A 26,150-nucleotide genomic window follows, 5' to 3' on the forward strand; every position below is an offset into this window, starting at 1 on the left:
CAGTTGGGAATTTAGTGATAGTAACATCATTGAATGGCAAGGGACAATGGTTAGATTCTCTCTTATTGGAGATGGTCATTGCCTGGTATTTGTTTGGCACAGATGTTAGTTGCCACTTTTCAGTCCAAACCTGGATGTTGTCCAGAATTTGTTGCATTTGAACATGGACTGCTTCAGTATTTGAGGAGTTGCTGAAAATTGTGCAATCATTGGCGAATATTCCCAGTTCTGACTTTATGATAGAGGGAAGGTCATTGATGAAGGAATTGAAGATAGTTGGGCATATTTCACTTTCTTGAGGAACTGGCATCTCCAAATCCTGAGGAACACCTGCAGAGATGTCCTGGAGCTGAGATGACTGACCTCCAACAACCCCAACCATCTTCCTCTGTGCCAGGTATGACTCTAACCTGCGGAGAGTTTGTCCCCTGATACCCATTGATTCCAGTTTTGCTATGGCTCTTTGATGTCACACTCGGTTGAATGCAGCCTTGATACGAAGTGCTGTCCCTCTCCCCTCCCCTCTGGAATTCAGCTCTTCAGTCCATGTTTGACCCAAGGCTGTAATGAGGTCAGGAGCTGAGTGGCCCTGGTGGAACCCAAACTGGGTGTCACTGAGCGGGTTATTGGTGAGCAGGTGCTGCTTGATAGCACTGTTTTAGATTAGATTACCTACAGGCCCTTTGGCCCAACAAGTCTGCATGGGTTTCCTTCCACAATCCAAAGATGTGCAGGTCAGGTGAATTGGCCATGCTAAATTGCCCGTAGTGTTAGGTAAGGGGTAAATGTAGGGGTATGGGTGGGTTGCACTTCGGCGGGTCGGTGTGGACTTGTTGGGCCGAAGGGCCTGTTTCCACACTGTAAGTAATCTAATCTAATCTAATCTAAAAGTCCACACCAACCCTCAAAAGAGTAATCCACCCAGACCTAACACTTTATCATGGCCAATTCACCTGACCTACACATCTTTGGATTGTGGAAGGAAACCCATGCAGACACGGGGAGAATGTGCAAACTCCACACAGACTGTTGCCCAAGGCTGGAATTGAATCTGGGTCCCTGGTGCTGTGAGGCAGCAGTGCTAGCCACTTAGCCATCGTGCCGCCCACTTCCATGTTTAATGTTGATGACCCCTTCCATCACTTTACTAATGATTGAGAGTAGACTGATGGGGCAGTAATTGGCTGGGTAAGGTTGACAAAGCTGTTGCTGCTGTTGGGAGTTGGGAGTCAACCACATTGAGTCATGTGTAGGCCAGACCGGTTAAAGATGGCAGATGTCCTTCCCTAAAGGGCATTAATGAACCAAATGGATTTTTCCAAAAATCAGCAATGTCATCAGTAGAGTCTTAATTCCAGATATATTTGGGGTTTGAATCTGGCCCTCAGAACATTAGCTGAGTTTCTGGATTAGTAGTCTAGTGAGTCTGCCATTATGCCATCGCTTCACTTAAAGTTGGGGGCAGAGTCAAAAGAGGCAGCTTTACTCTGTATCCAACTGCATGTCGTACTTGTCCTGAAAGGGATGCAAGTGCTGGAAAGCATTCCATTTCCCAGCATTATTACCTTAACAAAGATTAAAAGTTTTTAAATGACCAAAGAAATCACTGAACCAATTGTGACTGTACTGCAAAAGAGGTGAGAAAGATCTCACTTCACTGCAAAGAAAATCGCACTTTTCTGTGAGAAAGATCAGTGTGTCTTTTATCATCACAGTTGACTGACTCATTTTACTTATTGCTCGATAAATTGTCCCATTGCTCCTGTTAGTAAAGTTTCTTCAGACTGACAGTAAGTACTTGCTGCTGATGGTGAGAACATCATGTTCTGTTTGAGAACATGACTGCAACGAAAGAGACAGTTTTATTGCTGACAAGGTGAGTGAATGGGGTACAGTGTGTCTGTGAGGGTGGGGATTTCTTTTTGACGTGGATGGCACACAAGTCACTCAGTGAGAAACCTACATCCTCAGATCGTGTGCTCCACCAGGAATCGTGTCACTTTAACATATATACAGAGATTGTAATTGCTTATTATATCATATGTATGCAAATATGTAAATATTTAATTTCCTGTCTTTAAAATGCATTGTACCAATGGCTTTAACTTGCTCTTCTGTAAACTGCACAAAAGATGGACTGCAGCACCTTATACAGTAAGAGAAGAAAATGCTTGTACAATGAAAAAGAGAGAAGATATTTATCTGGTGCTTATTATGGAGAATTCTCTATAGAATTTCCTAAAGAAGGATAAGTGTGGACCATTGTAATTTTGTCAGCCGTGTTTCAGTGGGTGACATTCTCACTCCTACGTCTCAAAGGTCCTGTGTTCAATTCCCACTTTGGCAATTTGAACACATAATCCAGAATGGCGCTCCATTGCAGAACTAGGGGAGTGCGACAATATTGGAGGTCCCGCTTAAACTCTGTGACTCTCTTCCCAGTCAAAGTGGAGGTAAAACCTCCCACAGAGGGAGTGCACTGGAGAATCCCTCGGCTGATAACTGGGGATGGTAGGATTGCCCTCTGAGGAGACATGGGTTTGACTGGAGGTGAGAAGGATGAGAGGGGATCTGATTAAAATGTGTGAAGTTCTAACAGGTCTGGTCGGACTGGATACAGGGAGGATGTTTCCCTGAGTTGGGGAGCCTGGAACCAGTGGTCAGTCTCAGGATACAGGATAGAACTTTTGGAACTAAGATGAGGATATACTTCATTCCAAGGATAGTGAGTCTGTGGAATTCTCTATGGCTGAAAGCAGTGGAGACCAGGTCCCTGAATATATTCAAGAAAGAGATAGTTAAATGTTCAGATTTTAGAGGCATCAAGAGGTTGGGGAGAAAGTGAGAATAAGGCATTGAGATAGAGGATCAGCATTAATCATATTTAGTGACAGAGCTCCTTGGATTCTGCCTGAACTGTTGTGCCCTTCCAGCACCACTAATCCAGAATCTGGTTTCCAGCCTCTGCAGTCATTGTTTTTACCTAGTTGATTTTAACCCTACTGCGAATCCTCTTGCTAGGATGCCTGCCTTGAAGAAGTTTTCCTCCTCTCTCTACAAGAATCTCAGGGAGTCCCTCTCCCACTACAACTGCCAGGTCATTTCTTCTGCCCTGAAGCTCTTCAATCATGTCCTGAAACAAACTCGCTACCATAGCCACATTTGCTTCCTCAGTACCTGCCTCCGTAACCAACTCATCCCACACGGACTCTGGACCACCTTTAAACCAGCAGAGTTTGGACCCGAACAGGACAAACAATACAGACTACAGATTCAAAAACACCAGCAACAGTTCTCCTTCAAGATCCTCCGCTCCACACTCACAGCAATGCGCCGGCACCTAACCTCTCTACAGTCAGCCCTGCCTCAGCTGAGGGCCACACTCTCTCAGAATTGCAAAGGACCCACTCTGTACTACATCCTCAGGAGAATTCATACTCTCAACAAATAGTATTTCAATTCCATCTCAAATTTCAAAAACTGTAAGTACAACAAACTTTTGTCTATCCACCTCCATAACCAGCGCTCCTCAAACATTCCAGAAGATTCCCCTGGCCTCGGAAACTACTCAGACGCCATAAGCCATGCGGCTGATGTAGCTGCCACCCCCACGCTGATTGATGATGTCACTTCCGCCCCCATCATGGCCACTCCCACAACCACTTCCACCCCTCACAATTCCTCATGCATCACACGTGACATCACTTCCGCCCTTTGAGGATGTAACTCTGAAGATGGACGAGGGAGATCCAGTAGATGTAGTGTACCTGGACTTTCAGAAAGCTTTTGATAAAGTCCCACACAGGAGGTTAGTGAGTAAAATTAGGGCGCATGGTATTGGGGGCAAAGTACTAGATTGGATTGAAAATTGGTTGGCTGATAGGAAACAAAGGGTAGTGATAAACGGCTCCATTTCGGAAAGTCAGGCAGTGACCAGTGGGGTACTGCAGGGATCCGTGCTGAGACCGCAGCTTTTTACAATATATGTTAATGATATAGAAGATGGTATCAGCAATAACATTAGCAAATTTGCTGATGATACAAAGCTGGGTGGCAGGGTGAAATGTGATGAGAATATTCGGAGATAACAGGGTGACCTGGACAAGTTAGGTGAGTGCTCAGATGCATGGCAGATGCACTTTAATGTGGATAAATGTATGGTTATCCACTTTGGTGGCAAGAACAGGAAGGCAGATTACTACCTAAATGGAATCAATTTATGTAAAGGGGCAGTATAGAGATATCTGGGTGTTCTTGTACACCAGTCAATGAAGGCAAGCATGCAGGTACAGCAGGTAGTGAAGAAGGCTAATAGCATGCTGGCCTTCATAACAAGAGGAATTGAGTATAGAAGCAAAGAGGTGCTTCTGCAGCTGTACAGGGCCCTGGTGAGACCACACCTGGAGTACTGTGTGCAGTTCTGGTCTCCAAATTTGAGGAAAGACATTCTGGCTATTGAGGGAGTGCAGCGTAGGTTCACGAGGTCAATTCCTGGAATGGCGGGATTACCTTACACTGAAAGACTGAAGCGACTGGGCTTGTATACCCTTGAGTTTAGAAGACTGAGAGGGGATCTGATTGAGACATATAAGATTATTAAAGGATTGGACACTCTGGCAGCAGGAAACATGTTTCCGCTGATGGGTGAGTGCCAAACCAGAGGACACAGCTTAAAAATACGGGGTAGACCATTTAGGACAGAGATGAGGAGAAACTCATTTACCCAGAGAGTGGTGGCTGTGTGGAATGCTCTGCCCCAGAGGACAGTGGGGGCCCAGTCTCTGAATTCATTTCAGAAAGAGTTGGATAGAGCTCTCAAGGATTGTGGATTCAAGGGTTATGGAGATAAGGCAGGAACAGGATACTGATTAGGAATGATCAGCCATGATCATATTGAATGGCGGTGCAGGCTCGAAGGGCTGAATGGCCTACTCCTGCACCTATTGTCTATTGTCTATTGTCTGTTGCCCCTCACATCATCGCTCATGCCACATGCTCAGTGACTTCCGCCATCCCTACTGCCGTGGTCACCAGCACTTCCGCCCCCACCAGCGCCACTCACCTGCATTCTGCTGACACGCCCCCCACGGACCCCACTGTCACTATCCCCACCCCCCAGAACCCTGAGGGGAACACTACCCCTGCTCATGACTCCACCCCCATTCCCCCCACCACCACACCCACTCCAGTTACAGGTTCTGCCCCCACTCCCAGCTCCACACCCACACCAGATCCCAGCTCCCAGCCCTGCCGAGTTTTCACCATCCCTCCAGACCTCCCCCTCACTGAGGACAAACGATCAGTCCTCAGCAAAGGACTCACCTTCATCCCCCTCCGTCCACGCATCAATGAATTTAATACACGCCGTGACATCGAACACTTCTTCTGCCGCCTCCGCCTCCGAGCTTATTTTCACAATCGGGATTCCCGCCCACCTTTCGAGGACCCCTTCGCCCACCTCCAACACACTGCATCCACCTGGACACCCCGTGCTGGCTTATTACCTGCCCTCGACCTCTTCATTTCCAACTACTGCCGGGACATTAACCGCCTCAACCTGTCTGCCCCCCCTCCCCCACTCAACCTCTCACCCTCACAACGTGCAGCCCTCCAATCCCTCTGCTCCAATCCCAACCTCACCATCAAATCAGCGGATAGAGGGGGCGCAGTGGTAGCCTGGCGCACTGACCTCTACACCGCTGAAGCCAAACGCCAACTCGAGGACACCTCTTCCTACTGCCCCCTCAACCATGACTCCACCCCCTCATCACCAAACCATCATCTCCCAGACCATACAGAACCTCATCACCTCAGGAGATCTCCCACCCACAGCTTCCAACCTCATAGTCCGGGAACCCCACACTGCCTGGTTCTACCTCCTTCCCAAGATCCACAAGCCTGACCTCCCTGGCCGACCCATTGTCTCAGCATGCTCCTGCCCCACTGAACTCATCTCTACCTACCTCAACACTGTCGTATCCCCCCTAGTCTAGGAACTCCCCACATACACTCGAGTGACCACCCACGCCCTCCACTTCCTCCAAGACTTCCATTTCCCCGGCCCCCAAAGCCTCATCTTCACCATGGATATACAATCCCTCTACACCTCCATCCGCCATTACCAGGGCCTCCAAGCCCTCCATTTTTTCCTCTCCAGACGTCCCCAACAGTACCCTTCCACCGACACTTTCATTCATTTGGCCGAACTGGTCCTCACCCTCAACAATTTCTCCTTAGAATCCTCCCACTTCCTCTAGACCAATGGAGTAGCCATGGGCACACGTATGGGCCCCAGCTATGCCTGTCTCTTTGTCGGCTATGTAGAACAGTTGATCTTCTGTAATTACACCGGCACCACTCCCCACCTCTTCCTCTGCTACATTGATGACTGCATTGGCGCCACCTCGTGCTCCCGCGAGGAGGTTGAGCAATTCATCAACTTCACCAACACATTCCACCCTGACCTTAAATTTACCTGGACCATCTCTGACACCTCCCTCCCCTTCCTGGACCTCTCCATCTCCATTAATGACGACCGACTTGACACTGACATTTTTTACAAACCCACCGACTCCCACAGCTACCTGGATTACACCTCTTCCCACCCTACCTCTTGCCAAAATGCCATCCCATTTCTGAAGGCTTCCCATTTTCCAGCCGTCTCTTTGCCTGTGAACATCTGTCTCCAATCAGCTTTGGAAAGTTCTTGCCTAATACCGTCAAAATTAGCCTTTCCCCAATTTAGAACTTGAACTTTTAGATCTGGTCTATCCTTTTCCATCACTATTTTAAATCTAATATAATTATGGTCGCTGGCCCCAAAGTGCTCCCCCACTGACACCTCAGTCACTTGCCCTGCCTTATTTCCCAAGAATAGGTCAAGTTTTACAACTTCTCTAGTAGGTACATCCACATACTGAGTCAGAAAATTGTCTTGTACACACTTAAGAAATTCCTCTCCATCTAAACCTTTGACACTATGGCAGTCCCAGTCTATGTTTGGAAAGTTAAAATCCCTTATCATAACTACCCTATTGTTCATACAGATAGCTGAGATCTCCTTACAAGTTTTTTTCTCAATGTCCCTCTGACTATTAGGGGTGTCTATAATACAATCCCAATAAGGTAATCATCCCTTTCTTATTTCTCAGTTCCACCCAAATAACTTCCCTGGGTGTATTTCCGGGAATATCCTCGCTCAGCACAGCTGTAATGCTATCCCTTATCAAAAATGCCACACCTCCTCCTCTCTTGCCTCCCTTTCTATCCTTCCTGTAGCATTTGTATCCTGTAATATTAAGCTGCCAGTCCTGCCCATCCCTGAGCCATGTTTCTGTAATTGCTATGATATCCCAGTCCCATGTTCCTAACCATGCCCTGAGTTCATCTGCCTTCCCTGTTAGGCCCCTTGCATTGAAATAAATGCAGTTTAATTTATTAGTCCTACCTTGTCCCTGCCTGCCCTGACTGTTTGACTCACTTCCAATTTAGGTGCAATCCGTTCTTCTTGTACAGGTCACTTCTATCCCAAAAGAGATTCCAATGATCCAAAAATGTGAATCCTTCTCCCATACACCAGCTCCTCAGCCACGCATTCATCTGCTCTATCCTCCTATTCCTGCCCTCACTAGCTCGTAGCACTGTGAATAATCCAGATATTACTACCCTTGAGGCCCTCCTTTTTAAATTCCTTCCTAACTCTCTGTAATCTCCTTTCAGAATCTCAACCTTTTCCCTTCCTATATCATTGGTTCCAATGTGGACAATGACCTCCTGCTGGCCCCTCTCTCCCGTGAGAACATTCTGCACCCTCTCTGAGATATCTTTGATCCTGGCACCAGGGAAGCAACACACCATTCTGCTTTTACGCTGCTGAACACAGAAACGTCTGTCTGTACGTTGGACTAGAGAGTCCCCTAACACAATTGATCTCTTGGAACCCTCATTGCATTAGAGCCAGTTTCAATACCAGAAACTTGGCTGTTCGTGCTACGTTCCCCTGAGAATCCATCACCCCCTACATTATCCAAAACAGCATACCTGTTTGAAATGGGGATAGTCATAGAAGGCTCCTGCACTGGCTGCCTACCTCTCTTACCTTTCCTGGAGTTAACCCATCGATGTGACTGTATCTGAGACTTTCCCCCATTCAATGTGATAAGATTCACAACCGACAGCATTTACTGCAGATATTATCTGCAGTAACCCTTAAACTCTCTTTAAACTCCCACATCTGACAAGAATCTCCTATCACTCTACTAAAGGCCATTTTTGCTCCTTCACAATCTGCAGACCCAGAAAATAATACCGTCTTATTCCTCTACAAACACTGCCCCAGGTTAAATTAATTTCGAGTGAAATAGAGTTTTTACAAATACATTAAGGGCAAAAGGGTAACTAAGGAGAGAATAGGGCCCCTCAAAGATCAGCAAGGCGGCCTTTGTATGGAGCTGCAGGAGATGGGGCAGATACTAAACGAGTATTTTGCATCATTATTTCCTGTGGAAAAGGACATGGAAGATATAGAATGTCGGGAAATAGATGGTGACATGTTAAAAAATGTCCATATTACAGAGGAGGAAGTGGTGGATGTCTTGAAACGCATAAAAATGGATAAATCCCCAGGACCCGATCAGGTGTACCCTAGAGTCTGTGGGAAGCTGGAGAAGTGATTGCTGGATCTCTTTCTGAAATATTTGTATCATCGATAGTCACAGATGAGGTGCCGGAAGACTGGAGGTTGGCTAACATGTTATCACTGTTTAAGAAGGGCGGTAAGGACAAGCCAGGGAACAATAGACCAGTTAGCCTGACCTCGGTGGTGGGCAATTGTTGGAGGGAATCCTGAGGGACAGGATGTACATGTATTTGGAAAGGCAAGGACTGATTCCGGACAGTCAACATGGCTTTGTGCGTGGGAAATATGGCTCACAACCTTGATTGAGTTTTTTGAGGAAGTAACAAAGAGAATTGATGAGGGCAGAGCGGTAGATGTGATCCAGATGGACTTCAGTAAGGCGTTCGACAAGGTTCCCCATGGGAGACGTGAGCAAGGTTAGATCTCATGGAATACAGGGAGAACTAGCCATTTGGATACAGAACTGACTCAAAGGTAGAAGACAGAGGGTGGTGGTGGAAGGTTGTTTTTCAGACTGGAGGCCTGTGACCAGTGGAGTACCACAGGATCGGTGCTGGTCCGCTACTTTTCATCATTTATGTAAATGATTTGGATGTGAGCATAAGAGGTATAGTTAGTAAGTTTGCAGATGACATCAAAATTGGAGGTATTGTGGACAGCGAAGAAGGTTGGGTCAGATATGTAGATGACACGTTTGTAATCATTAAAAACACAGAAATATAAAACACACACCGGATCATCAACGCCAAACTCACAGGAATCAGATTCACTAGAGAGGAAGAAAAGGACAATCAACTCTCATTCCTAGACGTGATGGTACAGAGAACACCAAACGGAGAATTCACCACAAAGGTATACAGGAAAGCCACACACACAGACCAAGTCCTGAACTAAGAAAGCAACCACCTCAACACACACAAAAGAAGTTGCATCAAGACACTGTTCAAAAGGGCCACAACACACTGCAGTACACCAGAACTGCAAAAAGAGGAAGAAGAACACCTATACAATGTATTCGCCAAAAATGGATACCCCCGCAATTTCATCAACAGATGCCTAAGGGAAAGACAACGGAATGAGGACATGCCACAACCCAAAGGACTAGCCATGTTACCATACATTAAGAACATTTCTGAACTGACAACTACGACCACTCAGACTCAAAACAGCACACAAACCAACAGCCACTCTCAGACAATAACTCACCAGGACAAAGGACCTGATACCCAGCATGAGCAAAACCAATTTAGTGTACAAAATCTCATGCAAGGACTGCACAAAACACTACATAGGACAAACAGGAAGACAGCTAACGATCTGAATCCATGAACACCAATGCCACGAAACGACACGATCAGCTATCCTTAGTAGCCACACACGCAGATGACAAGCAACATGAGTTCGACTGGGACAACACTACTATTATAGGACAAGCCAAACAGAGAATAGCCAGGGAATTCCTAGAGGCATGGCACTCATCCACAGATTCTATCAACAAACACATCAACCTGGACCCAATATACTGGCCACTGCAGCGGACAGCTGGAACTGACAACCGGAAGCGACAGAGACAAACCACTATAAATGCCGGAGGAAACATCACAGAAGTGCTTTACAGGAGGCTCCCAAGCACTGAGGATGTCACCTAGACAGGGGGCGAAATGTCTGAAACACAAATTCCCAGCTCGGCGAACAGAACCACAACATCACATTGAATGTTGGAGCAGGCTCGAAGGGCCAGACGGCCTACTCCTGCTCCTATCTTCCTGTGTTCTTATGTTCTAAGTGAAGGGGCATTTGGGGATGGGCAATAAATACTGGCCACCTAGAGACACCCGCATCCTATAAGTAAGTTTGAAATAAACTCAAATGACCTCACCTTTGCCTATAGTGAAATCTATTTGCCACAGTGTTGTCCATTCATGCAATCTATCAGTATCCTACTACAATGTCATGTTCACATCAATGCGGTTTAGAACGCTGCCTGTCTCAGTGCCATTCTCAATTTTGGGTATGTGTTGTTTTATTCCATCATCTCAGTCATTAATAACAGTAAATAGTTCAGACCCCACCACAGATTCTTATGTGATAGCACCGGTCATATGCTTCTACTCTGAGGAGCTGACGAGTATTCCTACTCTCTACATCCCACACCACACTCAATTTCTAACCAGGTTTTTCATGTTCCTTCATCTTTAGCAGGCTGTTTCTTATTGGGGAGTTTATTTACAGGCGACACAAAGCTGGGTGGAAGGGTGAGCTGTGAGGTGAATGTAAAGATGTTGCAGTGTGATTTGGACAGGCTGAGTGAGCGGCAGATGCAGTATAATGTGGATAAATGTGAGGCTATCCACTTTGGTATCAAAAATAGGAAGGCAGATTATTCCCTGAATGGTTGTAGATTCAGAGAGGGGAGTGTCTGACAAGATCTGGGTGCCCAGTGCACCAGTCGCTAAGTAAGCGCAGGTGCAGCAGGTGGTAAAGGGCGTAAACGAGATGTTCACCTTCATACCGAGAGAATTCAGGTACAGGAGCAGGGTGTCTTGCTGCAATTGGAAAGTGGAATTGGTGAGACCACACCTGGAATATTGTGTACAGTTGTGGTATCTTTGTCTGAGGAAAAATGTTCAGTGAAGTTTGCCAAATTGATCTTAGAATGACAGGACTGACATATGAAGAGGGATTGAGTTGATTGGATTGTATTCACTGGAGTTTAGAAGAATTTGGGGTGGGGGGGAGTGAAACCTCATAGAAACCAATAAAATTCAAACAGGACAAATAGGTTAGATGCAGGAAGGATGTTGCCCTTAGTGGGGAGTCAAGACCAGGGGTCGTGGTTTAAGGATAAGGATAAACCTTTCAGAACTGAGATAAATAGAGTAGTGAGCCTGTACAATTCACTACCACAGTAAGTGAATGAGACAAAATGTTACGTGTTTTCAAGAAGGAGATTGATATAGTTCCTATGGCTAAATAATGAAGGGTTTTAGAGGAGAGCACAATGATCATCCACGGTCAGAATGAATGGCAGAGCGGGCTTGAAGGGCCAGATGGCCTACTCCTGCTCTTATCTCTTATGTCTCTGTGTATCAAATGCCTTTTGGAGATTTTTTGAAATAATCCAAGGAGCATCATACTGCACAGGGGAGATGAAGTTTAGTGTCTTAGTCATCTCAAGGCCCAGGCTAATACCCTGGGGACATGAGTTCACAGAGCTGTTAGTGTGAATTCAATTCAATTCATAAATGTGGAATGTCGTAAAGCCAATCTGAGAATGATGAATGTGACACTCATCATCGATTGTTGTAAAAATCCAGCTGGTGTCTTTATGCATGTCTGAACTACATATGACTGCAGATCCACAGCAACATGGCTCACTCTTCACAGCCCTCAGCCACAGTTCTGAGGTAATTGGGGGATGGGGAACAAATGCTGGTGTTTTTTGCAATGCCCATATCCCATGAAAGAATAAAGAAAACAAAAAACACAGTTGGTGGACCATAACCACTTCAATTTCAAAGACAATCTATATTCTGCCCTTGACGTATTGGTGTTGCCGTCAGTGAATTCTCCCACTATCAAGATTCTGGGGTTTACCATGGGCCAGAAACTTAGCAAACAGCTGTATAAATACTGTTGCTGCAGGAATCGTGGATTCTGTTGGAGTAACTCACCTCTGCACTCCTCTAATCCCATCCAAGGCACAAGTCATAAATATGACCAAATACCCTCCAACTCACCTGAATAAGTGCAGGTCTAACAACACTCAAGAGGCTTGACACCATCCAGGACAAAGCAGCCACATGATTGGCACCACAGCCACAAACATCCACTCCCTCTACCACTGCCGTTCAGTAGCAACAGTGTGTACCATCTATGAGATGCACTGCAGAAATTCACCAAGGTTCCTCAGACAGCACCTTTCAAACCCATGGTCACTCCCAAATAGAAGGACAAGGACAGCAGATACATGGGAACACCACCCCCTGCAAGTTCCCCTCCAAGACACTCACTGTGGTGATTTGGAGCTACATTTGCCATTCCTTTACTGTCATTGGGTGTAAATCCTGGAGCTCCCTCCCTAGAGCACAGTGGGTCTACCTACACCATGTGACCTGCAGCCATTCAAGAAGGTGGCTGATCATCACCTTTTCAAGGACAGTTAGGGATAAGCAATAAACTCAAGACTGGTCAGTGGAGCTCTCATTTCATGAATTAATTAAGTAAATTCCTTATTTGAACACCTCTTCATTGATCCTCTGTTGTTTTATCTATTATCAGATTTACTCAGTTGACTGAAGACAGTCACAATCTCATTGCATTAAAGTCAATCCTTGCCAAAATCTTTGTAGCTGTTTCAGCTTTCACTTTTATAAACAGTACATTGACCTCAATGATATTATAATTATTATTAGATAAATGTTTACACATTGATAGACTGTTCATTAAATCTGGCTCATTACTCATGATTAAATCTCCAATTGTTTGCCTCCTTGTTGGTTCCAAGACATATTGTTACAAAGGTCTACCCTTAACACACTCAGGAACTGAGCTACCTTTCTGATATTAGCCACTCACCCAGCCCCGAACTCCCATTAATCCACATTGTTGCCTGTATTCTTCTCTAATTTTCTACTTTCAGATGGTTCTAATTTCTGTCTCCTGACTTTATAGATTTCCCTTTATCTGTGTTGCCTCAGCCACAATTGCTGACTGTTCCTTTATCTTTTTCCCCTCTTTCAGTTGTTTTGGATCTATTGCTTGTACTATCCTTTTGACCTGAGCCCTCTCTCCAGCTATTTAGTTTCAAGCCGTCATGACTGCCCTATTTTACATTTCTTTTACGACTCAGACCCCAGCGGTGTACGTTTCTTCCTGTATTGTTTAGCTCCTCAAGCTGCTTGTCTACACATTTATGCATACGGCTTTTGTAGTAATGCAGAGTCATAGAGCTGTACAGTATGGAAACAGATGCTTCGGTCCACTCGTCCATGCAGACCAGATATCTTCAACTCATCTAGTCTCATGAGATTGTAAGCCTTAGATTCTGTTGTTTAATTTAGCTCCAAGCTCCCAGTTAATGGAAATCCCAGTTAGTGAACGCAGAACAGTTATGACATTTCGCCTGCCACGTCTCAGCTAGCTCTCTGAAGGAACGATTCACTGCCCATAGCCCTCCGCACACTTCTGTTTTAGATAATCATCAAAGACGTGCTGAAATATACAGGATCCAATCAACAGAGTGCAATAAGAAGAATCACAAAGGATCCCTCTGGATCCTCCACTTTGTCCTGATGAACAACCACCTGACTGTGATTTACAAAAGACCAGTTGTCCTTTATTCACTGCAGTGAGAGGTACAGAAGCATAGAACATAGAACATAGAACAATACAGCACAGAACAGGCCCTTCGGCCCACGATGTTGTGCCGAACATTTGTCCCAGCTTAAGCACCCATCCATGTACCTATCCAATTGCCGCTTAAAGGTCACCAAAGATTCTGACTCGACCACTCCCACAGGCAGCGCATTCCATGCCCCCACCACTCTCTGGGTAAAGAACCAACCCCTGACATCTCCCCTATATCTTCCACCCTTCACCTTAAATTTATGTCCCCTTGTAACACTCTGTTGTACCCGGGGAAAAAGTTTCTGACTGTCTACTCTATCTATTCCTCTGATCATCTTATAAACCTCTATCAAGTCACCCCTCATCCTTCTCCGTTCCAACGAGAAAAGGCCTAGCACTCTCAACCTATCCTCGGACGACCTATTCTCCATTCCAGGCAACATCCTGGTAAATATTCTCTGCACCCTCTCCAAAGCTTCCACATCTTTCCTAAAGTGAGGTGACCAGAACTGCACACAGTACTCCAAATGTGGCCTAACCAAAGTCCTGTACAGTTGCAACATCACTTCACGACTCTTGAATTCAATCCCTCTGTTAATGAACGCTAATACACCATAGGCCTTCTTACAAGCTCTATCCATTTGAGTGGCAACTTTCAAAGATCTATGAACATAGACCCCAAGATCCCTCTGTTCCTCCACCTCACTAAGAACCCTCCCGTTAACCCTGTATTCCGCATTCTTATTTGTCTTTCCAAAATGGACAACCTCACACTTGGCAGGGTTGAACTCCATCTGCCACTCCTCAGCCCAGCTCTGCATCATATCTAAGTCCCTCTGCAGCCGACAACAGCCCTCCTCACTGTCCACAACTCCACCAATCTTCATATCATCTGCAAATTTACTGACCCACCCTTCGACTCCCTCATCCAAGTCATTAATAAAAATTACAAACAGCAGAGGACCCAGAACTGATCCCTGCGGAACTCCACTTGTAACTGGGCTCCAGGCTGAATATTTACCATCTACCACCACTCTCTGACTTCGACCGGTTAGCCAGTTTTCTATCCAATTGGCCAAATTTCCCTCTATCCCATGCCTCCTAACTTTCCGCATAAGCCTACCATGGGGAACCTTATCAAATGCCTTACTAAAATCCATGTATACTACATCCACTGCTCTACCCTCATCCACACGCTTGGTCACCTCCTCAAAGAATTCAATCAGACTTGTAAGGCAAGACCTACCCTTCACAAATCCATGCTGGCTGTCCCTAATCAAGCAGTGTCTTTCCAGATACTCATAAATCCTATCCCTCAGTACCCTTTCCATTACTTTGCCTACCACCGAAATAAGACTAACTGGCCTGTAATTCCCGGGGTTATCCCTATTCCCTTTTTTGAACAGGGGCACAACATTCGCCACTCTCCAGTCCCCTGGTACCACCCCCGTTGACAGTGAAGATGAAAAGATCATTGCCAACGGTACTGCAATTTCCTCTCTTGCTTCCCACATAATCCTAGGATTTATCCCATCAGGCCCGGGGGACTTGTCTATCCTCAAGTTGTTCAAAATGTCCAACACATCTTCCTTCCTAACAAGTATCTCCTCTAGCTTACCAGTCCGTTTCACACTCTCCTCTTCAACAATACGGTCCATCTCGTTCGTAAATACTGAAGAAAAGTACTCATTCAAGACCTCTCCTATCTCTTCCGACTCAATATACAGTCTCCCACTACTGTCCTTGATCGGACTTACCCGCGGTCTTGTCATTCTCATGTTTCTCACATACGCATAAAAGGCCTTTGGGTTATCCTTGATCCTATCCGCCAAAGATTTTTCATGCCCTCTCTTAGCTCTCCTAATCCCTTTCTTCAGGTCCCTTCTGGCTATCCTGTATCCCTCCACTGCTCTGTCTGAACCCTGTTTCCTCAACTTTATGTAAGCCTCCTTCTTCCTCTTTACAAGACATTCAACCTCCCTCGTCAACCAAGGTTCCCTCACACGACCATCTCTTTCCTGCCTGACCGGTACATACATATCAAGGACACGTCGTATCTGTTCCTTGAAAAAGTTCCACATTTCCACAACATCCTTCCCTGACAGCCTCTGCTCCCAACTTATGCTCCTCAGATCCTGTCTTACAGCATCGTAATTACCCTTCCCCCAATTGTAAAACCTACTCTGTTGCACGCACCTATCTCTCTCCATAACCAAGGTGAAAGTCACAGAATTGTGGTCACCATCACCAAAATGTTCACCCACTTACAAGCCCATCACTTGTCCCGGTTCGTTACCGAGTACCAAATCCAATATGGCCTCCCCTCTCGGACAATCTACATACTGAGTTAGAAAAGCTTCCTGGACACACTGCGCAAACACCGCCCCATCCAATCTACTTGATCTAAAGAGCTTCCAATCAATATTTGGGAAGTTGAAATCGCCCATGACTACTACCCTGTGGCTTCTGCACCTTTCCAAAATCTGTTTCCCAATCTGTTTCTCCACATCTCTGCTGCTATTGGGGGGCCTATAGTAAACACCGAACAAGGTGACTGCACCTTTCCTATTTCTGACTTCAGCCCATACTACCTCCAAACGCATATCCCCCTCGAACTGCCTTTCTGCAGCTGTTATACCATTTCTAATTAGCAACGCCACCCCCCCCTCCTTTTTTACCACCCTCCCTAATTCTACTGAAACATCTGTAACCAGGAACCTCCAACAACCATTCCTGTCCCTCTTCTATCCACGTTTCCGTGATGGCCACAATATCGTAGTCCCAGGTACCGATCCACGCCTTAAGTTCACCCACCTTATTTCTGATACACCTTGCGTTGAAGTATACACACTTGAACCCATCTCTGTGTCCGCAAGTATTCCCTGTCAGTGCTACCTTCTTCACAGCCTCCCTACATTCTTGGACATCCTGACAAACAGCTAGCCTACTTGCTGGACTACAAGTCCGGATCCCATCCCCCTGCCAAATTAGTTTAAATCCCCCCGAAGAGTGCTAGCAAACCTACCTCCCAGGATATTGGTGCCCTTCTGGTTCAGGTGCAACCCGTCCTGCTTGTATAGGTCCCACCTTCCCCAGAATGCAGTCCAATTGTCCAAATACCTGAGGCCCTCCCTCCTACACCATCCTTGCAGCCACGTGTTCAACTGCACTCTCTCCCTATTCCTTGCCTCACTGTCACGTGGCACCGGCAACAACCCAGAGATGACGACTCTGTCTGTCCTAGCTTTTAGCTTCCAGCCTAACTCCCTGAGCTCTTGAATGACCTCCCCACCCCTCTTCCTACCTATGTCGTTGGTGCCAACGTGCACCACGACTTCTGCTGTACACCCTCCCCCTTAAGGATTCTGAAGACATGGTCCGAGACGTCTCAGACCCTGGCACCTGGGAGGCAACAAACCATCTGAGAGTCTCGCCCATGTCCACAGAACCGCCTGTCCGTCCCTCTAACTAGAGAGTCTCCTATAACTAGCGCTCTCCTCCTCTGCCCCTTTCCCTTCTGAGTCTCAGAGCCAGACCCTGCGCCACAGACCCGGTCACTGCAGCTTACCCCTGCTAGGCCGTCCCCCCCAACAGTATCCAAAGCGGTATACTTATTGTTTAGGGGAACGACAACAGGGGATCAACACTGCTTGCTTCCTCCCCTTCCCACCTCTAACTGTTACCCAGCTCCCTCTGTTCTCTGGCGTAGCTATGTCCCTGTAGCTTCTGTCTATCACCCTCTCAGCCTCTCGAATAATCCTCAGTTCATCCAACTCCAGTTCCAGTTCCCTAACTCGTTCTGTGAGGAGCAGGATCTGACTGCATTTCCTGCAGATGAAGTCGGCAGGAGTATCGGTGGTCACCCCTACCTCAAACATCCTGCAGGAGGAACATTCCACTGCCTGCGCTGCCATTACTCTACACCTTGTCTCCAAAACAAGAACACTGAGTAGCTTACCTGTGTACTTTAAAGTTAGGTTAGAGGAGGAGGATGGGAGGGAGGCCCTACTTTGTAGGGCCTGGGCTCTAGAACACACCCTTACCTTCACTTACCTTCCCGACCAGCTCTGCGCTCCAACCTCACTTCCGCCCAGCTCGCGCCGCTCTCTGCTGTGAAAAGCAGTTAGCAATTTCTCTGACATCTGATCTTTTGCACTCCTTTCTTGCCAGGTGATAGCACTGCACCCAATGAAGAAACCAAGGGAACAGATGGGCTTTCAAAACAGGATGTGGAAGGCAGCTCAGGAACCAGGTGAGGTTTGGCAGTGTGCCCACGTGAAAGGCATTTGCTGCAGCCTGGAACTGAGACTTTTACATCACCACTAATGGACCCGAGATGACAGGATGTAACAGCAGAGCAGTTAGCAATACATCATATAGTCCAGCAGCATCAGCATGGCTTCATGAAGGGGAATCATGTCTGACCAATTTACCAGAATTATTTGGGGAAATGACACGCTGGATAGATAAAGGAGAAGCAATGGATGAGATATATTTGGATTTTCAAAAGGCATCTGATAAGGAATCATATGTTTGGTTTACTTAATAAGATAAGAGCCCATTGTGAAACAAAAAGAATCCATCGCTCTGGAGGTAGTAAATTAGCATAGAGTCACAGACACGTACAGCACAGAAACAGACCCTTTAGTCCAACTCATCCATGATCAGGTATCCTCACCTAATCTAGTCCCATTTGCCAGCACTTGGGTCCATATCCCACTAAACCCTTCCTATTTATATAGCCATCCAGATGCCTTTTAAATGCTGTAATTGTACAAGCCTCCACCACTTCCTCTGGCACCTCATTCCGTACACGCACCACCCTCTGTGTGAAAAACGTTGCCCCTTAGGTTCCTTTTAAATCTTTTCTTCTCACCCTAAATCTCTAGTTCTGGACTCCCCAACCCTGGGGAAAAGACTTTGTCTATTTATCCTATCCATGCCCCTCATGATTTTATAAACCTCTATAAGGTCACCCCTCAGCCTCCGACGCTCCAGGGAAAACAGCTCGAGCCTATTCAACCTCTCCCTGTAGCTCAAATCCTCCAACCCTGGCAACTTCTTTGTAAATCTTTTCTGAATCTTTTCTGATCATTTAGGAATGATCAGCCATGATTATATTGAATGGCGGTGCAGGCTCGAAGGGCTGAATGGCCTACTCCTGCACCTATTGTCTATTGTCTATTGTCTATTGAACCCTTTCAAGTTTCTCAACATCTTTCCGATAGGAAGGAGACCAGAATTTTACGCAATATTCTACAAGTGGCCTAACCAATGTCCTGTACAGCCGCAACATGATCTCCCAATTCCTGTACTCAATACTCTGACTGATAATTAAAAGAATCCTAAAAGCCTTCTTCACTATCCTGATCAGATGATTGACCAACTCATAGAAGATAGAGAGTTAGGAGAAGGGGGGCATGTTCAGGCTGACAACCAGTGTTCCCTGTTTCTTTTAATGGCTGCATGGACCTCAGAGGAAGCAATTTTCTGGATGGCATCCTGTCACTTGCGCTGGGCCACAGGGATCAGTGCTCTGGCCATAGTTATTTACAAAAAATATTAATGACTATGATGAGGAAAGTGAATGCACTCTCACCAGATTTGCAGAGGACACAAAAATAAATGGAAAGGCAACTGGTGAGGATGTTTCAAAAAGTCTGCAGGGAGATATTGAGAGGTTAAGTGAGTACATAAAAACTTGGCAGATAGAATATAATGTGGGTAAATGTGGATTACGTATTTTGATGAGAAATATTCAAATTGAGGAAGTCTGTAGAAAGCTGAAGCACAGAGGGATTTGGGAGACCTCATCAATGAATCACAGAAAAACCAACATCTAAATTCAATGGGTAATAGGGAAGGCAAATAGAAATTGGCCTTTATTTCAGAGGGAATGAGTATAAAAGTAGGGAGATTTTATCAAAACTATTCATGGTACCATTCAGACCACAGCTGGAAGATGTGAGTAGTTTTGGTCCCTTTATCTCAGGAAAGATGGCAGCCTGGAGAAAGGTCACCGAGCTTGTACCAGGGATGGAGAAGAGATGGAATAGTTTGGGCCTATACACATTGGAAAACAGAAGAATGAGAGGTCTGCTTAAGGAATCACACAAGATTCTTAGACGATTTAACAGGGTATATGTGGAAAGCTTGTTTTCCCCTTGTTGGAGAGTTTAGGACCAGATGGCATAATTTGAGAATAAAGGGTTGCATGTTTAAGACAAAGATGAGGAAGACTTTCTTTTCTCAGAGGAACGTGAAACTGTGGAATTCTGTACCACAGAGCTGACAACACTGGGTTGTGAAGCATATTCAAGGCTGAGATGGTCAAAGTTTTAATCAGTAAGGTAATGAAGGATTATGAGGGAAGGCAGGAAAGTAGAGTTGAGGACTAACAGATCAGCCATGATCTGATTGAATGATCTGATAGGCTGAATGGCTTATATCTTATGCTGTTCTGACTCAGCCCTACTAGAAAAACAAGGGCAGCGGATCCATTAGAACACCACTACTTGCAAGTTCCTGTCCAAGTCATTCACCATTCCGACTTAGAAATGTATCACCGTTACTTCAGTGCCCCAATAGCATTGTGGCTCTACCTATACCAAATGGGTTACAGCAGTTCCAGAATGTGGCTTGAATCATCTTGGTGTGAAATGTTGTGAGATAATGCTGTTCTGAAGTGTCTTGGATGTGATATCTGATGGAAAGTGCTATATAAATGCTGACTGTTGTTGGTGCCATACTGCACTATAAGAGGGTTTAATGTGTGTTGTGCCACTGCAGGTCTGACAAGTGGTTTTTAGAGAAGAAACCCAACAAGCTGCCTGGCCTCCTGGCCAAACTCTACACGTTCTGTTTTACTTGGGCGGTTGGCGGCTGCTTGAAACGTGAGGACGATTACGAGGAAGAAGCTCTCATTGGCTTCAGTGACAGGAGCAAGGAAGATGAGGCCATCAAAGTCACGCTGGACTTCAACACTTTGGTCCAAAACCTGTTCACAGGACAAAGCCCACTCTGTGAGCATCCTGACCAGGATTCACCGTTGAATATTGTTCAAGGTTTAACAGTGGGCCCAGTGTCAAACAGCTCTCTGTTACTGCCTCACAACATCCATTTACAAGGGATGGTAACCAGCACCTCTTTCACTCTCTCGATTGGCTCATCATCCTCTTCCATTTGGTAACGGCCTGAAACCCTAAATCAGGGTTACAAATTCCCACTGATACAGATTAGACTAGAAGACCATAAGAAACAGGAATAGGAGGAGGCCATTCAGCCCCATGAGCCAGCACTGCTATTCGAGAGGATCATGGCTGACCTCTCATTCTTCAAATCCTCTTGCTTGTGTTGCTATGTGACGCTTGATTCCCCAGCTGATTAAGAATCTGTCTTTGTCAGCTGTCAATAAGCCGAGAATGACAGATAGTGACTAGTGGGGTTCTGCATGGACCCATGTTGGGACCACGACTATTCACGTTATACATTAACAATTTCGACAAAGGAACTGAGGGCATTGTTGTGAAGCTTGCATTGAAGGAAGGACGTGCTGGTATTGGAGAGGGTCTAGAGGAGGTTCACAAGGTTGAAGGTCTTGTCATATGAGGAGTGGTTGAGGACTCTGGGTCTGTACTCGATGGAGTTGAGAAGGATGAGGGGGATCTGATTGAAACATACAGAACACGGAGAGGCCTGGATAGAGTGGGTGTGGAGAAGATGTTTCCTTGAGTAGGAGAGACCAGGAACTGAAGTCAGAGCCTCAGAGTGAAGGGATGACCCTTTAGAACTGAGATTAGGAGGAACACATAACCACAGAGGGCTATGAAGACCAAGTGTATTTAAGAAAGAGATAGATTCTAGATTGGCGAGGGGATCAGGGGTTATGGAAGAAGGGAATAGAATGGGCATGAGGCACATTTCAGGCATATCTGTAATAGGCATGAGGCTGGAAGAACACAGCATGCCAGGCAGCATCAGGAGATGGAGGAGTTAATCTTCTGGGTGTAACCCTTGTTCAGGACGGGGGGTGGGTGTGAGGGGATCTGCAGATAAAGGGGTTGGTGGGGGCGGGGTGGTGAGGTGGGGATAGGTGAAGACAGGCAGAGTGTATGACCTGGTTGGTCAATGGGAGGGATGAATCCAGTAGGAGGCTATGTGGTGCTGGAAACACAGGTGGGACAGTTCGAGAGTGCAGTGCCTAGTTGGAGGGTTGGATCTGGAATAAGGTGGTGGGAGGAGAAATGTGGAAACTGGTGAAATCCACATTGATCCCATGTGATTAGAGGATCCCAAAATGGGTGATGAGGTGTTCTTTTTCCAGGCGTCGGGTGGTCAGAATCTGGTGATGGAGGATGCCCAGAACTTGCACATCCTTGTTGGAGTGGGGGGAGAGTTGGAGTGTTCGGCCATGGGGTGGTGGGGTTGATTGGTGCGTGTGTCCCAAAGATGTCCTCTGAAACAATCCGCAAGTTGTCGCCAATGTGGATTTCACCAGTTTCCCCATTTCCTCTCCTCTCACCTTATCCCAGCTCCAACCCTTCAATTCGGCACTGCCCTCTTGAACTGTCCAATCTTCTTTCCCATCTATCTGCTCCACTGTCCTCTTCAATCTACACCTCCACTCCCACCTTCATCTACCTATTACATTCCCAGCTACCCCACCCAGCCCCACCCTCCTCCCATTTATCTCTCAGCTCCCCCCAGTCCCCGCTCTTGCCACAGCTCCTCAGATGCTGCCTGACCGGCTGTGCTTTTCCAGCACCACACATTTTGACTCTGATATCCAGCATCTGCAGTCCTCATTTTCTCTTGGCTGGAAGGAAGGGTTGATGAGAGGAATGTACGGGTGGGGAAGGGGCTGGGAAGGGAGGTTATTTGAAATTGGAGAAGTCAATATTGAGTCCTCAGTGCTGGAGGCTGTCCAGGCGGAAGCTGAGATGTTCTCCAATTTGCGGTTTGGTTCGTTGTGGCAATGGACGAGGCGAAGGATGGTCATATCGAAAAGGGAATGGGAAGGGAAATTAAAATGGGCGGTGACTGGGAGGTCTGGTTGGCCCCTGTGGCCCAGCTGAGAAGTTTGGCGAACATTCTCTAAGTTTACGTTCGGGTCTCCCCAATGTAGAGATGACCACATTGGGAGCACCTGATACAGTAACTAGGTTGGAGGAGAGGCAGGTGAACCTCTGTCTCACCTGGAAGGACTGTTTGGGGCCCTGGATGGAGGTGAGGGGGTGGGGGGTGTACTGGTAGGTTTTGCATCTTTTCCAGTTGCTGGGGAAGGTACCTGGGGGTTCGGGGGCGTTGGTGAGGAGAGTGGTGCAAACCAAGGACTGTTCAAGAGAACGGTTCTTGTGGAAGGCAGAGAGGGATGGGGAGGGGAAGATATTCTGGATGGTGGGGTCTGGTCGGAATTGGCAAAAGTGTTTAAGGATGATGCTTTGGATACGGACATTGGTGGGGTGGTAGATGAGGACACTGGGGACCCTGTCTTTATTGCTTTGGGAGGGGAAGGTTTAGAGCAGTGGAATGGCGGATGGAAGCAGTGTGGAGGAGGGTTGTTTGGATGACAGAGGGGGGAAAGGCACATTGTTCAAAATAGGTGGACATCTGCTTCCAGCCTCTGCAGTCTTTGGTCTCGAACTATGATCGAATAGTGGAACAGATTGAATGGGCCACACGGTCTAATTACAGCAAAGAGCAATACAGCACAGGAACAGGCCTTTCGGCCCTCCAAGCCTGCACCAACACGTTTTGCCCCTCCATACTAAACCTGTCTACACTTACAGGAGCCATATCCCACTATTCACTTCCTAATTCTGATCGTACATCTTCTGGTCTTAGTGTCATATGGTCTTGCATTTCATAAGGTTATGTGTTGCATTGAATGATTCCAACAAAGACTAAGTAAGAGAGACAAAAGATGACTTTGTGGATTTACTTCCTTTGAAGCAGTGCTCTTAATCAAGGTCAAGACGTTTAAATATACTACACTACAGCTCAGTGGTAAGGTTCCAATCTCTGAGTCAAAAGGACCAGATTTTAAGGCTAATGCAAAGACAATAGCCCATAATGGAGACTGATCAGTCAGTGCAGCAATGAGATGTGGTTGGAGGGAGTGTTGTACTGTCAGAACGTCAGTACTGAGGGAGTGCCGCATTGTCAGAGGGTCAGTATTGAGGGAGTGCTGCACTGTCGGAGGGTCAGTGCTGAGGGAGTGCCGCATTGTCAGAGGGTCAGTATTGAGGGAGTGCTGCACTGTCGGAGGGTCAATGCTGAGGGAGTGCTGCACTGTCAGAGAGTCAGTATTGAGGGAGTGCCACCCTGTCGGAGTGTCAGTGCTGAGGGAGTGCTGCACTGTCAGAGGGTGAGTGCTGAGGGAGTGCTGCCCTGTCGGTCGGTCAGTGCTGAGGGAGTGCCGCACTGTCAGAGGATCAGTAGTGAGGGAGTGCTGCACTGTCAGAGGGTCAGTACTGAGGGAGTTCTGCACTGTCAGAGGGTGAGTGCTGAGGGAGTGCTGCCCTGTCGGTGGGTCAGTACTGAGGGAGTGCTGCCCTGTTGGTGGGTCAGTGCTGAGGGAGTGCTGCCCTGTCGGTGGGTCAGTACTGAGGGAGTGCTGCCCTGTCAGAGGGTCAGTACTAAGGGAATGCCACACTGTCAGAGGGTCAGTACTGAGGGAGTTCTGCACTGTCAGAGGGTGAGTGCTGAGGGAGTGCTGCCCTGTCGGTGGGTCAGTACTGAGGGAGTGCTGCCCTGTTGGTGGGTCAGTGCTGAGGGAGTGCCGCACTGTCAGAGGGTCAGTGCTGAGGGAGTGCCGCACTGTCAGAGGGCCATTACTGAGGGTGTGCCGCACTGTCAGAGGGTCAGTACTGAGGGTATGCCGCACTGTCAGAGGGTCAGTACTGAGGGAGTGCCGCACTGTCAGAGGGTCAGTACTGAGGGTGTGCCGCACTGTCAGAGGGTCAGTGCTGAGGAAATGCCGCACTGTCAGAGGGTCAGTACTGAGGGAATGCTGCACTGTCGGAGGGTCAGTGCTGAGGGAGTGCTGCACTGTCAGAGGGTCAGTACTGAGGGAATGCCGCACTGTCAGAGGGTCAGTACTGAGGGAGTGCCACCCTGTCGGAGTGTCAGTGCTGAGGGAGTGCTGCACTGTCAGAGGGTCAGTACTGAGGGAGTGCCGCACTGTCAGAGGGTCAGTACTGAGGGAGTGCCGCACTGTCAGAGGGTCAGTGCTGAGGGAGTGCCGCACTGTCAGAGGGTCAGTACTGAGGGAATGCCGCACTGTAGAGGGTCAGTACTGAGGGAATTCCACACTGTCAGAGTGTCAGTACTGAGGGTGTGCCACACTGTCAGAGGGTCAGTACTGAGGGTGTGCCGCACTGTAGAGGGTCAGTACTGAGGGTGTGCCACACTGTCAGAGGGTCAGTACTGAGGGAGTGCCGCACTGTCAGAGGGTCAGTGCTGCGGGAGTGCCGCACTGTCAGAGGGTCAGTACTGAGGGAATGCCGCACTGTAGAGGGTCAGTACTCAGGGAATTCCACACTGTCAGAGGGTCAGTACTGAGGGTGTGCCACACTGTCAGAGGGTCAGTACTGAGGGTGTGCCGCACTGTAGAGGGTCAGTACTGAGGGAGTGCCGCACTGTCAGAGGGTCAGTACTGAGGGAGTGCCACACTGTCAGAGGGTCAGTACTGAGGGAGTGCCACACTGTCAGAGGGTCAGTACTGAGGGTGTGCTGCACTGTCAGAGTGTTAATGCTGACGGTGTGCTGCATTCTGGAAGTTTTATTTTCCTTGACTTGTACATTGTGTTTGAATATTTCAGCGGTTACGTTTCCACCCGGAAATGCGACTGTCTTTGGATATTTTGTGGACATGCAAACCGGACAATTTGTATCCTGGGACGCATTGGTTCCATCCACACAGGAGCTTATTTCGAAAGGTAAGCGGTCTCTGAGTTTGCTGCTGTCCTGCCATCTGTCTACAACCATCTGTGGCTTTGCAGTTGTCATGTATGTATGTAACTGTATAAGTCACTTATCTTCACTTATTTGAATTTGCAACATACTAATTTTCTTAATTGTGGTACAGGTCCATAATTCCTTCACTGTCCCTTCTAAACTCTTTGGCACTTGCACCCTGATTGTCCCCCCCCCAGTCGTATTA

General features: G+C 47.1%; 1 protein-coding gene across 1 annotated transcript in view; it reads left to right on the forward strand.

Moving 5' to 3' along the window:
- The window catches only part of LOC122540190 (dynein axonemal heavy chain 6-like), a 1,075,999-nt gene that overhangs the window by 271,838 nt on the left and 778,011 nt on the right, over window positions 1–26,150 (forward strand). The window contains exons 35-37 of the mRNA XM_087984706.1: window positions 18,158–18,239; window positions 20,777–21,009; window positions 25,810–25,926. Of these exons, the coding sequence (XP_087840832.1) occupies window positions 18,158–18,239; window positions 20,777–21,009; window positions 25,810–25,926 (432 nt within the window). The remainder of the gene's footprint in view (window positions 1–18,157; window positions 18,240–20,776; window positions 21,010–25,809; window positions 25,927–26,150) is intronic.

The sequence above is a fragment of the Chiloscyllium plagiosum genome, unplaced genomic scaffold (assembly GCF_037043375.1).
Source record: "Chiloscyllium plagiosum isolate Xiang-an unplaced genomic scaffold, Cpla_swu_hap1 HiC_scaffold_3, whole genome shotgun sequence".
Classification (NCBI taxonomy): domain Eukaryota; kingdom Metazoa; phylum Chordata; class Chondrichthyes; order Orectolobiformes; family Hemiscylliidae; genus Chiloscyllium; species Chiloscyllium plagiosum.